The sequence below is a fragment of the Neofelis nebulosa genome, chromosome 3 (genome assembly GCF_028018385.1).
Source record: "Neofelis nebulosa isolate mNeoNeb1 chromosome 3, mNeoNeb1.pri, whole genome shotgun sequence".
Taxonomy (NCBI): Eukaryota; Metazoa; Chordata; class Mammalia; order Carnivora; family Felidae; genus Neofelis; species Neofelis nebulosa.
Window position 1 is genome coordinate 146,465,465 of NC_080784.1, and position 15,751 is coordinate 146,481,215.

Genomic DNA, 15,751 nt, shown 5'->3' on the forward strand with positions numbered 1-15,751 from the left:
GGAGATAGACATTAAAGAAAAAGCAGAGGGAAAGGCAGTTAAGGGGCACTGGTAATATGGTATTGTGAGGTGCAACAGGCTGTAATTTTAAAGTGCTGGTCAGGAGAAGTCTCATTGAGAAGGTGCCATTTGAGCGAAGATTTTCGTGAGGTGAGGGAATTAGCCATCTGGAGAAAGGATGCGCTAGACAGAGGAACCAGCCATCGAGGGCTTTAAGAAAGCCAGTGTGGCTAGCGTGGGGTGAGCGAAGAAGATGCAGAGGCCCAGGTCCAAGGATGAATGTGATGGTGGCTCATGGTGGTCTTAATGGCCACGGTAAGGACTTGGGATTTCACTCTGGGTGCAATGGGAAGCCACTGTAAAGCTGTGAATAGAATGATGACGTCATCTGATACATTTCGATTGGATCAACTGTTGCTATGTAGAGAAAAGACTTCAGGAAGGCAAGGGCAAAAGTTGGTTGACCTACGAGCCGGCCACCACAATATTCCAGGAGAAAGAGATGGTAGTTCACCCAGAGTGAGAGCAGTAGAGGTGGCAAAGCGTGTTTGAATTCTGTATCTATTTTAAAGGTAGGGCAAAGAGATCCTGAAGGATCGGATGAGGGGCGTTGAGAGAAAAAGACTCAAAAGATTTTCAACCTGACTCAAAGAGGACTCGTGATTTTCAACCTGAGCAGCTAGAAAGTTGAGTTGCCATGCAACATTCCCTAGAATGTAAATGATGAATGATCATTTATCCTTCAAAACTGGTAATTCCCTCCCTTGCTCAGGCCTGTCCGAACAGCTCTTCAAAAAGGAGAATTCCAGAGCTCTCGCCTCCTGAATGCTGTCCCCATTACCCCTGTAATTTTTAAGACAAACATCCAGGGTTCCGTTCCTCATCAGCTGGGTGGTGGCCATATTCATCTTGATGTTGCCTCTCAGGCAGCATCCATCGATAGCAAGGATTCCTGACTGGCAGAGTGTGCCCGCCGATAACTTGCCTCTTTTCCCCAGCCAACAAAGAGGTGTTAGGGCCACCAGATCCTTTAGGACCTTCTGATGAACAGATGGGCATCTAGATTCCCTTGTGTTCTCATTCTCAGATGTGTTGAAATCCTTTCATAATCTAATATAACTTGACATGTTCCATGAACTCAGTAGAATGACGGTGTCTTAAACATTTCCCTAAACACGTAGTGACAAGGCATTGTAGTGAATAAAGAGAGCATTCGCTATTTGCATAGTGAATAAAGAGGGCCTCCTTTTATCCTTACAATGATTGTCATTGTTCTTCCTAAAGAATCCGAGTTATAGTACAAAGCAAGAATCATATAGCATGGAGTGTTTAACAGTCAAATAAATGTTCAACACCAGTATAATGGTATCTGTCTGTTGCCCATATGCGGGACCACAAAAGCTTTTCTAACAGAAACTGAAAAGATTTTCTAAGAAGCGGATAGTACCGGTAATAATCCGATGTCACAGATACAATAGTAAGTGAGCAAACTCTGTCAGTAATGAGGTTATGCTTCTGGACAACACAAAACTGGCAAGAATATCGTAATTTAAAAGGTAACATATATTTTCATCACCCCATTCAACCATGGCCAAAAAACAAAACAAAACAAAACAAAAAAATCAAACAAAATCTTCTCCCCTCCAATTCTTTTCATGTTCAACACCTGCACTAGAGTTCCTCTGTCCTTATTTTCTCCCTCATAAAAAAGTAAATCAGGTGTCAGAATTTGGAAGATGTTATCATCAAAGTATTCTACCATTCATCTTATTTTGTATCCTATAGACATGTTTTCTAAATACCACACTGGTAACTTCCCACAATGGTTTTCCACGAACAGTTACCTATTCACAGATTTTGCCTTAGGTATAAAAGGTGCAAATTCCCACCACAGTCCAATTGCTTCAGGTTGTTGTTGTTTTTTTTTTTTTTCCAATTTGCCTTGAAATTCTAATATGCTGCTTGAGGCTCCATACCTACAGATTTCAAGTATTCCAATAGACCTATACAGCAAGAATTATGTAAACCTTACATAATTAATATTTGTGAGATGTACGAAGATCCTGGCACAGAAGAAAGCATTGAAATCCAAAGCTATTCTCTAACTTTCTTTTTTAATCAGTTGCCAGCTGGATTCTAGAAGGCTTCTAGTTCCAGCTTTCAGGCAAGAACATTGCTACCATTTAAAATACGTATACTGTTGTGTGTGTTTTTTTTTTTAAAGGAACGGTACAGGAGGCTAAGGTAATAGAGCCTCAGGAAGGCTACGGAAATCCCAATTGTTCAAAACCACGTAACAATGCTATCCTAGAGACAGCTGCTCTTAAATTTGTCTTCCCAAGAACAGACTGAAAAGGTACAGGACAACTAATGCTAGGTGAGGTGGGGTTCAAAATAGAGCTAATCCTGTATCAAACCCCTTGTTTAGGTGAACCGCAGATGAAAGGCTAAAGGTAGGGGTTCTAGATAAAATACGGGATGCCCAGTTAAATCTGAATTCGAGATAAACCACGAAGAATTGTTTAGTTTAAGTGTCCCAACTATTATGAGGGACATACTTAGAATACACTGTTTATTTGAAATTCAAATTAGACTGGGCAACCTGCGTTTTTATTTGCTAAATCTGGCAGCGCTAGCCAAAAGAAAACTAAAACAGCTTATTTTCAGTTGACATTATACCACCCTGTACCAATGAAAAACATAGATGGAAAGAATTATGTAATTGTCTGTTTTGTTGTAATGATTTCTACATCACTGAGACCTTGGCAAAGGTCTCAAAGTTTATAAACGACATTAAAACAGGTAAAAGACAGGTGAAAGAAACGGGCTACTTTGGCATAAGGATTATGACGAGCCCTTAATGATCTACACATCAGAAAATCTGATGTTACGTGAATTCTGTCATTTAAATAATTGAAGCTGTGACTAAAAATATAAGCAATGCCACACATAAATCCGTTTTATTTTATAGTCACCCCACTTGCACATTCACTGGACAACCTATTAGCCCTGCATTTCCAAGTAAAAAGCAATCATTGCCTAAGGCATGCACTCACTACCTGCCTACCTCTTTTCAGAATTGCCACTGTCTTCTATTTTTTTTTTTTTTTTAACGTTTATTTTATTTTTGAGACAGAGAGAGACAGAGCATGAAGGGGGAAGGGGCAGAGAGAGAGGGAGACACAGAATCGGAAGCAGGCTCCAGGCTCCGAGCCATCAGCCCAGAGCCCGACGCGGGGCTCGAACTCACGGACCATGAGATCGTGACCTGAGCCGAAGTCGGACGCTTAACCGACTGAGCCACCCAGGCGCCCCTGCCACTGTCTTCTAAATGAAACATTATTTTTTCCCAAATAACTGTTTCATTCAGTATCTTATTAGCAAAGTAAATATTTGATTCTGAAACTAACATGTCCAACTTAAGTGACAGATACTTGCAAAAGAAAGCAAACTGTTGTAAAGGCTATGGGTGTTAAGACAGCCAATCCCTTTTGAAAGTATTTTTAAAATGTCCATTGTTTCCAAATTCTGTGGCCACCTCCTCACCTACCCACCCCTGCAGAGAAAACTCTTGCTTAAGAATGTCTGATCAAACATCAGACATTGGCCAATATTTTCCTTATGAAAACACACAATTAAACCTGGCCCAAATGCTCAAGGTAAATTAGAGATCTGACGATTACTGATGATTTTGGGCTTGAGAGACAGAGACAGAGAGAGAGAGAATGAAAGAGAGCCATCCTGGATCATTCAGATAACCATGAGCTGCCTATTCCTAAGTTCTTGGATCTGAATCATCCAAAATTTATGGCTCTAGGAATCTGACTTTAAGGTTTAGCTGAGTTGGGCTTCTGAAACACACAGAGTTTGCAAAAGGCTTTGTGGAAGAAATAAAGTCCTTCATGAGACTTGACTTCTATTCGTTACAGAGCATTTTTTGGACTGTTGTGCTAAAGCTGAGAGGACACATTATTAACCTTTTCAAATTAGGCATTTAGTAGGCTCAGTTGAATATTTTCTTAATTTGCACATTAAGGTTTGCCAGAACAGCTGGCACTGTGCTAGGATATTAGTTGAGATCTTTGATTTACATAGTCTAAGCACAAGCACAGAAACTCTATTTCCGAGAGGGGGATGTGATGGGTAGCAATTGCTACTAAACTTTATTTACAAGAGTAATAAAAACAACAGTGGCTAACACTTATTGAGTGCTTACCACGTCCTGGGCACTGTAGGTATATTCAGTCACTTAACAGTTTCAACAACCTTATGGAGGTTTTACTTTCCCAATTTTGTTTCTTGTCCTAAATTATACACTGAGTACCTAGTAAAACTTAGCTTTGTACCTAGGCAATCTAGAATCTTCCCTCTTACCACTTTGCAACACTGCCTCGGTAAAGGTATCAGATAACAATGAAGAGCTTCCTCCTTCTCAGGTCAGGTTTCATGGGAAGGAGGTGTCACTTCTTTGTGCTACTGACTTCAGGGAACAGGAGATAACCAGGCTAGAGGACCGTGAGCAACCGGTCACCCCCACTCCCAGACAACCACGGATAACCTCACTGTTCTTAAATGTGTGTGCATTTTTGGTTTATTTTTAATAGGTTTATGATATGATTTATGGTGAGGCTTTCCTATGCTTATGATAAGCTCTTGACCTATATATCAGGATCGGCAGTGAGAACACAGCCATAAATGTGTAGGGTGGGGTTGCCCTTCCATGATAAGGACATTCTAGATGTTAGTCACCTGGAGAAGAGCTACCTGATAAGCCCAGAGCACAAACAGGAACTCTAGCTGGTGGCCGACTGCAGTCTAGCTCTCTTGGTCTTGATCACCAAAGGGCAACCAGTCGTTGCCTAGGGCAACCTAAGTACTGGGGTAAGATATGATAGTTTCTTCGAGGAGAGAGCAGGGATAGACAAGGCAGACTCTCCAGGACAGGAAAGTAGGATCATGGGGTTTGTGTTTCTTTTACCTGTGTTTGCTTCCCTTTTGTTCCCCTTGAGTGTTGGAAAAGGGCTTTATCTCAGATGTCTCAGTGAGGAAGTTTTTTTTTTTTTGCAGGGGTGGGGGAGAGCGCAAGCAGAGGAAGGGCAGAGAGAGAGGGACAGAGGATCTGAAGCGGGCTCTGCACTGACAGGCTGATGATAGCAGAACGCCCAGTTTGGGGCTGGAACTCACGAACCACAAAATCATGACCTGAGCAGACGCTCAACCAACTGAGCCACCCAGGTACCCTTGAGTGAAGAAGTTTTTAAACAATTCAGCCATAGAACACCAAGAGGTGGCAATGATGGTGGTGGGCAAGGAGAAGAGAATCCAGAAGGGAGAGGGAAAGGAATGAAGATGGAAACTTCCTGCGCCCTGCCATCCTCCCTCCCTCCCTCCTCAGTTCTGCAGCCAAAACGTGATGGTGCCGGCTTGTATTTCAATTTGGAGGCAGGACTCCCGTGTGCCTTGTACAGAGAGATGTTTGAGAATGGTCTGTAAAATACCCTTAACAGTTTATGCCACAGTCAACTTTGAAAGAACTGAAGATGGTCCAAGCTTTCTCTCTTCCTTCTTTTTAAAATGCAAGTGAGTAAGTGTCAAGATTACTTTTGTTGACAATGCCCACATATTTGCAAGTGTCCAAGTGTCTGTTATTCAGGCAGGAGTAAGTGCTCTGAATATACCAAGTGGATTTACTAAGCTACAAAATGTCCCCTGCCAAACCCCATTCCTGGCTCAAGAAGGTATCACCTGAAGAATTTTACTGGAGGGGTGAAAAAGAAGGAAGAGGAGAAGGTAGAAGAAGAGGAGGAGAAGTTGGAGGAGGAGGAGGAAGAGGAGAGGAGGAGGAAGATTACAGGAGAACACAAAAGTAGCAACTACTGGGTGAAACTAACCAGAGCTTCACCAGAGGAGCTGGGAGTCACTGAAACATACATGCCACACTCATTTCAGGAACCCTCACCCCTCTCTCCTTTACTGACCCCTCTATTGTTTTTCCTAGAAAAATGCTATTTTGGTTTCTGAAAACACCCTACTTTGAGATGCAAAGAATCACATGAGGTATTTATGCCAATTTTTATATTATTTTCCTGACAACTAACTGCAAGTAGCCTCCCCTAAAGAGATTCCTTCAGATGGAAGGTTGAAAGACATGCAGAAATGTTAACTATGTTTCCAGGGTCAGGAGAGCCCCCAAACTGGGAGGCTGTGGCTTTCTCCCTTCAGAACCACCACCGCCCCCCCCCCCACCATGTGTACATCCATGTGTACATGGATGGGGATGAGGCTACTCTGTGTGTCCACCAGCCCTCTCTCTCCACTGATGGACAAGGGCAATAGTCTCACCTCCAGAATAGCTGGGCTAAACTCGAAAACTGACCAAGAAAAAAAAATGTTGAGTTCCTTAGAAAAAAAAAAAAAAAAAGCTACAATACACTGCCTAGTAGGGTTAATACAGGTAGTGCCAACTGCCAGAGCTATCAATAAAAATTAAAAAGACAATGGAGCCCCTGGGTGGCTCAGTCATTGAGACTGACTTCAGCTCGGGTCATGATCTCAGGGTTCTTGGTTCCAGTCCCTCTTCCGGCTGGGTGTTGACAGCTCAGAGCCTGGAGCCTGCTTCGGATTCTGGGTCTCCCTCTCTCTCTGCCCCTCCCCTGGTCACATTCTGTCTCTCTCTCTCAAAAATAAATAAACATTAAAAAAACTGAAAAAAAAAAAAAAAGACAAGCCACAAGATCAAATTGGGAAACAAACCTATCTATAGGCTCTACTGGCTCACTCAAGTTTTTCTGAGCTTTGAGCTTCATGAAAAGATTCCTAGCGAGGAGAAAAGTAAAGGCACCTTTCATGTCATTTCGTAAACACCTCTTGCCTGGAGTGGGGCTGGAATTGCCTCACATGGCAACCCCGTGGTTCGGGATGGCGGCTGTTACACCTGCTAGGATCCTGGCGCTCCCCGCTGAGGCTGTGTAGCCAAAGCGCCCAGAGTGTTCCGGAACCTCCGCAGACGCGATTGCTAACCGTGCGGATACCAAAACGAAAGGTTTTCTCAGGCTTTCAGCAAGTCGAGAAAAACAAAAACAAAAACAAAAATGAAACAAAACACGCTATACTCTCAAGTCTGGAAACTTTTCCTGAAAATTGCACTCTCTTTTGTGAGCTGTCAGGAAACTCCTGGCTTCTTTTCCAAGGATTGTAACGACCCCTGCCCACAAGCGATTCAGGAGGAAAAGAATTCACGGACTATATAGGCAGCAGTCAAATCGGCTTGTGCCATATGGCTTTGGAACATTCTTATCGAAACATGCCGGTGTCCGCGTACTCCGCTGCTTGTTCCCCTGCCACCTTATCCAGAGTCAGCTGTCCCTTGTCCGGCTGCATTTTCTGGAAAAGCTGGGTACCCAGCACCAGACTGAAAGCGTTGGTTGAATGTCTCCCGGCCCCCACTAAGCCGAGCTCAGTCCTGATCCTCTCTCCACAGCCCCTGCCAGAGGCCGCGGTCGGTGGTCCCGAGACCCGCGAGACGCGCGCGGCGAAGACTTCCTGAATTGGTGTCGGGGGCGGGGGGTAGTTTTAGCCAACTTAACGGGTTGTGCCACGGTTTCTCCCCTTTTGGGGAGGCTCCGGGTCACGGGGTAGAATTGCAACCCCAGGTTTGATCGCGAGTCAGGCAGCTGCCGGTGGGGCTGTTAGTGCCGCATCATCCCCAAGCGCACCTCCTCACAGACGCGGGAGACCGGAGAGCAGAGACCGCCAAGTCTCAGGGACCGCAACCAGACCCGCCGCGCGCGCAGCCACCGTTTAGAGCCATCCAGATGCCATCGCCCCGCTCCCCCGCCGCTTCTCCCGCTTTCTCTTCCCTCCCAGGGTCCAACCTCCTCAAGAAGTCGGCTGCCCGACTCTGGCAGGGTGTGCTCGGAGACCCGAAAAGCCTCAAGTCGCCATCAGTATCGCCCACCAGGGTTCGAACGCGTCGCGCAGCCACCTGTTCCACAAAGCCCCGAGTTTGTGCGGGCGCGGGCTGCGACAGGAAGGACCCCGTCACCCCCTCGGTCTCGCACAGCCCAGGCTCTCCACAGGCTCACACCACCCCAAATTCAAGTGCGCACATACCTTCACGCAACTCCGGAGGCTCGCGCCACTCGGGCCGCCCGCGCGCGGTGACTTACTTCCCGGTGTCCCCGCTCCAGCCCCAGCTCCAGCCCCGGCCGCCGGAGCCCCTCCCGCGCCCGGCCGCTCGGGGAGGACGGCGCCCCCAAATACCTGCTGTGAAGATGCAGAGAGCGAAGAGAGTCGTGCAGACCATGGTACCCGGGTGTTCGGTGCCGAGCTCCGGGAATGACCGAGCGCTCCGGGCGCGTACGGCTCCTCCTCTGCCCGGCTGGCTGCCGCGGGAGCCGGGAGGCGAGGGCGGCTCTGCGCGCTCAGCCCCGGCGGCTCGGGCTTTTCCTGCGGCTGACGGAGAAGCCAGGCAAACGCGGTGCGGCTCCGTCAGCTGCGTGTGCTCCCGCGCCGGGCGCGTTTCTGCTCCATCCCAGCCGCCCGAGCCGGGGCCGCCTCTGCCGCCGCGCCTGCCCCCGCCAAACCCCTCCCACCCGGGCCCCGCGGCGCTGACAAGGCCACCCCCTGGCCTCCCCTCTCCCGGCGCGCTCGGGTCCCGGGAGCCCCGGCCCAGGGCGGCCTCTGCTGGACAGACTCGAGTTTTGAAAAGGTTTAAGAGTCTAGCACGGTGCTGGGAACTAAACGGATGCTGAGTGTGAGCAGATCTCTGCCCTGGGGAGTTCATCTCAACTTTTCTCATGAATGCTTACAACAGGTGACCATATGCCACCTTAGGCGTCAACCCGAGGAGCCCAGACCCCACTATTGCGTAAGAGAATACACATTACTTTCCTGCGTGCAGGTTACACCCTCATGCACATTCAACCCCACTGCACTTCCTGCTGCCTGAGCCAGGATGTCTTTTATCCTATTTAGCTTCTTACCAGAGGAAATAACACTAAGGTCAGGTAACAGTGATCATGGGATCACTGAGCCAGGCAACCTCCTAGGTGTGGTATCATGACTCCTTCCAACAATCTTGTGACATAAGATTGCTGCTATTCCATTTTCCAGATGAGAAAACTAAGGCCTAGAGAAGAGAAGTAATGCACTCAAGGTCACATAGCTGGTAAGGGCTGGGACCCCATAATTGAACAGTTTGTGCACCGGGGTTATAAAAATAAAGGCTGACATTTCCTGAGTGAGTGCCGTGTGCTGGGCAACTATGCTGCACAGATATTAACTGTGTGAATTCTCACAACAGTCCCTTGAGGTGGGCACTATTATATCTTCGTTTTCAGGGGAGGAAGTGGAAGTACAGGGAGGTTTAAGTACTTGTCCAAGATCACACAACTAGCTAATGGTATGGGTAGGTTGCACCCGCACCCCCATCCTCTGTACTAAACTTGGTTTTCAAACCCCAAGGTTTCTGTATGTTCTGTATGATCAAAGCTGACCTTGCACTTAATCTTCCCCACCACCTTAGACTTGCTTGTTTCTCACACCTCTATCAGACCAGATGCCAGATCATCTCTAATATCTCTGTTGTTATGAGCCTGCTGGTCCCCTAGTCACCAGAGCTGGAAAGCGGCTGGAATTAATGAGCCTTCCTAAAGAATTAATTTGCTCAGGACCATTAGTAGCACTGGGGAGCCGCTTTCTTTTCCTGTGGCTTCTTTTTCCTGTACTCAGGTTTCATTTTCTCACTTGTTTGGGTCTTATCACGGTATCTGTGATGACGTGCATTCCTCTGCCTGACCCCACCGGTTACCAATCGTGCAGCTGGTCACGCCTTCCACAACCAGATGAAACTGGGCTCAGAGGTTTGATGGTTTGTTTTGTTTTACTGGGATCTTTTTTCTTGGTTAATTGATTGATCCTTGTTGGAATGAGAAGTAAAAGATACCACAACCAGGTGCCTATCCTCTTTCCTCCTCCCTAGCCAGAGAACCTGTAAATTCAATTTGTTAAACATGTTTTCTGAGTGCTTTTGACCTTGAGGTTTTTCCAGTTTCTGGTGCTCTCTACATGATTATGAAAAATTTCTGCATCTGCGCTGTGGTTGTCTTGGGGGCAAGGATCATACACAGGTGAATTTTATATGTAAAATAAAACGTGTATATTTGTATATACATATTTCTTCTTTATCTTATTTATATATAAAATTTATATAAGGCAATGATGCCTTTCAAGGAGGGCCATTTCAGTAACTAACTCTATGATAGAAATAAATGTTTTTCAAAATCCCTGTACAGAGAAAAATATTCGATTGGATTTCAGCAAAACTTTAACGGAAACCCTCTGGGGCACAAAGCATGTGTGACTCCAGCTTTGATATCTAAGATGATGGTTTGGTACCCAAAGGATGGTGATTCCCACGTCTGAATCAGTTAAAATTTCCAAAGCTTTTCATTGTATACGGAATAGAGTTGAAAATGGTTTTGTTCACTAAAATCAGTCATTTTTATTAATGGTTAAAACTTGTAATTTATTAATTTGGTGAAAACATATTTGATCACTTACTAGATGCCAGACCTCATGCAAGGCTGTGGGAATGTAATAGGTTGTAAGAGTCAGGGTAGGCCAGGTTATGCTGCTGTAATAACCCACCCTAAAGTCTCAGAGGCTTAAGCAATAATGATTTATTTCATGCTCATCAACGTCTGCTATAAATCCAGGTCGTTTCCCAGAGTAGCTATCCTCTACATCGGGGAACTCAGTGCTATACCTCCATGTCAAATCCTGCTTCCACAGTCACCGAGATAGAGAAAGGGAGAAGCGGAGACTTAAGTGAAGCCTTTCCATCTTCTACCTGGAAGTCGCATGCACTTCTGCTCATATTTCGTTGGTTAAAGCAAGTCATTGGCCATGCTCAACTTCAGGAAAGCAAGAAAGCACAATCTTCTTCTTTGCCCAGATGGAGAGGAGAGCTAGAGAGCAGGGGACAGTTGTGATGTGTGCCACAGTGCTTCATTGTCTCTGCCATCAGGAGCTTATGTTCTGGTAGTGGAAAGTCAAACATCGAATGAACAATCATAAAAATACATGCAATAACTTATTGTATTAAAAATGGCGGGGAGACAGAAATGGGTAAACTGTTTTTAAATTTTTTCTTTAAATAAATAGAATTTTTAAAGAGTTTTGAAATATATGCAGTAGCTTATTATATTAAATTCTATAAATAATAATACCCACTAACACTTATGGAACTTCTGCTATGTATTAGGAATTGTTCCAGGCGTTTTATGTACTACGTTTAAACTTTGTACTGCATAAGGTTATATGAACTTTACAAATAAAGAGACTGAGAGATACTAAAAGAGACTATAAGTGTGAAGGAAACCAAAAGATGCTATGAGATATTCCACCAGGGGGACGTGGACTCCTCAGTGGGTCCAGGAATGGAATTTGCATGCAACTCTTTAGTCACGTCTTATAGCAAAAGCCAGTTTCCTCATAGAATTCTCTTAGTCCCTTTATAATACTCCAGTGGGATAAAATCTAAGATAAATCTGCCTTTTACTGACTTCCACTATTTTTTGATCACTGTTAAAATGAATTTCTAAGGTTGTAGGCTTTCAACATCTTATGAAAAATTGACCTTGGTTGACTGAGTTTTCGACATCCTGAATTTATTATAATTTACAGATAATATCAAATAATATAGTTAGGTAATACAGAAGTGTTAGCTTTGGGCCCTTGGATTCTTCCCGGCCTGGGAGAGACAGAATAACTTGGTTGAGAGAGCGGGGTGAGGCAGTACGTGCAATGGTTCAAGGCTGGGTTCTGATGTCTATCTAGCCCATGGTCCCCGAAGGCTGGATTCTCATCTGCTTTCTACCATCTACTAACTGAGTGACTCTAATTACTTGGCACCGCTATATCTCAGTTTCCTCCTGGCATTATTGGGAAAAGGAAATGGATTATATAGGTAAAAAGGTCTGCATGTTCTCAGTGCGGATCAATGTTATCTATTATTAGAGGAGAAACTTTGTGGGGGTGCATTAAAAAACATTTGTGGATCTAAAGTACAAGAGCAAAACGTTACTGCCCGCTACATTTATTTCTTCACACATTCAGCTGTGGACTGGGCTTCTGCCTTCGGTAATCCCACGCTGCTACAACTAGGTTGCAGGGGAAAGGCTCTTAACCTTCTGTGACAGCCCCTCCCCACCTCACCCTCTTCTCCAAAGGCAGGAATGCAGCAGCCTCCAGACACTGATAGCTTTTGTCCCGGTTTTATTTCTTTTCTCAAATTGCATTGCAAAAAACATCTCCATGGGCTCTGCTACGTTTCCTCACATCGCTTTGCTTTTCTCTTCTCAACTCCCGATTTTCTCTTTTTAAATATTAATGACAGAAAAGAGTAAAAGCAGTTATGCAATATGTGTAAAAGTGTAAATTTGGAACTTTGCCAAGAAATATTTGCTTGAACAAGAGCCATTTTAAAAGGGCGAGATGAAACATGATTACTTCCCTCATTTAAATACAGTTGTTTGAAGCCACTTGGGCTCTTTGAGGACACAAAACCACATGTCAGTAATTTTTATTTTAATTAAGGAGGAAGCCCTTAAAATATTTCAGGAAGACACTGGCTTCTTGGAGGTGATGCACATAATGAGACCGCTTATTTAAACAAGTCTAAAACGTGATTGAGTTGATGCTGGAGACCTGGATTATTAAATAGAAGAAAAAGATAAGTCACAAATGTAGTTTAAAAATTTCTAGAAGTCTGATTTTAAAAAAGGAGAAAGAGGTGAAATTAATTTATTAAATGTGTTTAATAACATGCTTTATTTAACTTAATATCTCTAAAATATCATTTTACACGTAATGAATATAAACATGTTAATGAGATATTTTACATTCTTTTTTTCGTCCTAAGCCTTCAAAACCCAGTGTGTATTTTATACATACATAACATCTCAATTCAGACCGGGTGCACTTTGAAAATTCAATAACCTGGCGTGGCTAGCAGTTATCATAATGGGCAGTGTGGTATAGAACATCGATTGGCCCTGCGCATTACCTCATGATATATCCTGTGAAAGTACAAAGCAGTGCTTGTGGGACTTTCTTAACTGACAGTGGAGTAGTTAGAAGTCTAGGATTTGCTTATTGCATGGCCTCTAACCCTCATTAACCTCTCGACTCTCAGTTTCCCCTTCTGTGAAATGGAGATTATGCAAGGTGCCTGGATGGCTCAGTTGGTTAAGCATCCAGCTCTTGCTTTAGACCTCACAGTTCATGGTTGTTGTTGTTTTTTTCTCAATGTTTATTCATTTTTGAGAGAGAGAAAGATGGAGTGCAAGCAGGGGAGGTGCAGAGAAAGAGGGAGACACAGAATCCGAAGCAGGCTCCAGGCTCCAGGCTCCAAGCTGTCAGCACAGAGCCTGAGGTGGGGCTCGAACTCACGGTCGGCGAGATCATGACCTGAGCCCAAGTCCGATGCTCAACCGACTGGGCCACCCAGGCGCCCCCACAGTTCGTGGTTTTAAGCCCTGCATCGAACTTGGGATTCTGCTTGGGGATTCTCTCTCCCTCTCTGTCTGCCCTTCCTTGGCACATGCACTCTCTCTCTCAAAATACATACATACATACATACATACATACATACATACATACATACTTATAAAGAAATGGAGATGATGATAATAATAATGATATCTTGCTTCAGAGGATTGTTGTAAGGATTAAATGCACAGAGGGCATTTAGAACAGACCCTAACAGAGGAGAGCCTCAATAAATGTTAACTGTTACAGTTGGTAGGAATGGTTATGATGATAATGATGAGAAATGATTATTAATAGTAAAATCTTTTCAATTGTTATTGCAGTATTTGCAATAGTAAGTTCCTTACTATTCAGAGGCATTGACCTTGTCGTTTCTGCCTAGAAGTTTATGTACGCATTCAAAGTTTAGAACGACATTTCTCAAACATTTTGGTTTCAGGAACCCCTTACATTCTTAAAATGGATCAAGAACTCCAAAAACTATTTGTTTATTTATGTGGTGGGGGCCTTTTCAGGACCCTTTCAGATAATTGTAGCTTGTTTTCTTTTACATTGCACCAAAACCCAATCAGCGGTCTTTTCTTAAAAGTTAGCAGCAGTGTGGAATCTGAAAGCGTCTCAGTGAAAATTTCATATTCTGTTCCATAAGAATCTGTTGGTCTAGGGGTGCCTGTGGGGCTCTCTGGTTAAGCATCTGACTTTGGCTCAGGTCATTATCTCACAGTTCCTGAGTTCAAGCCCCGTGTTGGGCTCTGTGCTGACAGCTCAGAGCCTGGAGCCTGCTGCTAATTCTGTGTTTCCCTCTCTCTCTGCCCCTCCCCCTCTTGTGCTCTTCTCTCTCTCTCTCTCAAAAATAAATAAACATTAAATAAATAAATAAATAAATAAATAAATAAAATCTGCTGGTCTATTTTGCACATTATATCTTTTACCCATGTATAATTTTGTTACATCATGCATTGGTCATATAGAAAATATTGGTTCACTGAGTTATGAAGATCTTCCAAATCTTAACACGCTTTGTCATACAACATCAAAAAGATTACATTCGTTAATATCTCCACCTATATCATCAGAAAAATCTTTAAATATTAGGAAGCTGTCAAGTTAATGACGGAGGATACAAGTTTGGCCAAATTCTAATTTTCACTTGACAGCTTGAATCTTACCATTGGCGCTAATCACTGTCAACTGCATTCCTTGAAGTGACAGCCTCGTGTATGGGGAAGATGGCATACAAATATCCAAGTCTGAATAACCGTAGTTTGTCTGAGTCATTTTTTCAACTAAAACTTGTGTTCCACCAAAACGCGGTTAGTACAGCTTGCAACTTGAATCATCACATGAGTACGTTTCCTTGGGACAATCATCTCATTTTGGTATACGGCAAGCATGCCTTGTGCATACGTCCCACTTATTTACATAGACTAGAAAAAAAGATGTGTACTTAAGATGATGATTTGATAATGATTTTTGCTGCTTATTGAAGGACATTTCTAAGCGAAACATGTTTTTTTCCCCTTTACACTGAGCACGCATGGTGGTGAAGAATATAACGGCTGCAAGTATAACGTGCTGCCACTGCCTTCTGTGACGCTAAGACTCTAAAGTTTTACCTACAATTGCTCTGACACTATCAAGGCCTAAGTCAACATCCAGAAAGATTAAATAAAATTAAAAAGGTAAATAGCATCTTCGTGTTATTGTGAGGATAGTTTTGACTTTGCAGACCTGACAGAATCTTGGGAACTCCAGGAATTAGTGGAACACACTTTGAGAACTGCTGGTGTAGGGAAATACCTTCAAAATTTGTTAAGGATGTCGACTGTTTTATCTGTCCAAGGAAGACCTTTTTTTTTTTCCTTTTCCTTTTTTTTTTTTTTTCCGGAGAGATGTTTATTCCCCTTTTGTAAGCAAGTGGCTTGAACGATGATCGCAACTTCCTATAAAGCCTGTCTCTTTTGCAACAGTGATTGGTATAGGGTGGACATCAGACTGATTTACTGAGTGCACTTTCCAGGATTTTAATACTTGCTACACCAGAAAATGCCACTAAGGGTTGCTCTCTGGAGATGAAATTATGGGGCTCTGGTACTCTGGTAGCCACTGCAGCATGTGGAAAAAAGCTAGTCTGAAGTAGGATACAGAAACCTGACTTTCAGAGAGAAGGAGGAATGGGAGAAAAGAGGTCCGATGG

At 43.9% G+C, this 15,751-nt stretch overlaps 1 protein-coding gene across 1 annotated transcript in view; it reads right to left on the reverse strand.

The window, feature by feature from the left end:
• PARM1 (prostate androgen-regulated mucin-like protein 1) overlaps positions 1-8,692 on the reverse strand; it is a 110,662-nt gene extending 101,970 nt beyond the window's left edge. The window contains exon 1 of the mRNA XM_058722275.1: positions 8,263-8,692. Coding sequence (XP_058578258.1) covers positions 8,263-8,305 — 43 coding nt within the window. The 5' untranslated portion in view covers positions 8,306-8,692. The remainder of the gene's footprint in view (positions 1-8,262) is intronic.
• Between the last annotated feature and the right edge of the window lie 7,059 nt (positions 8,693-15,751).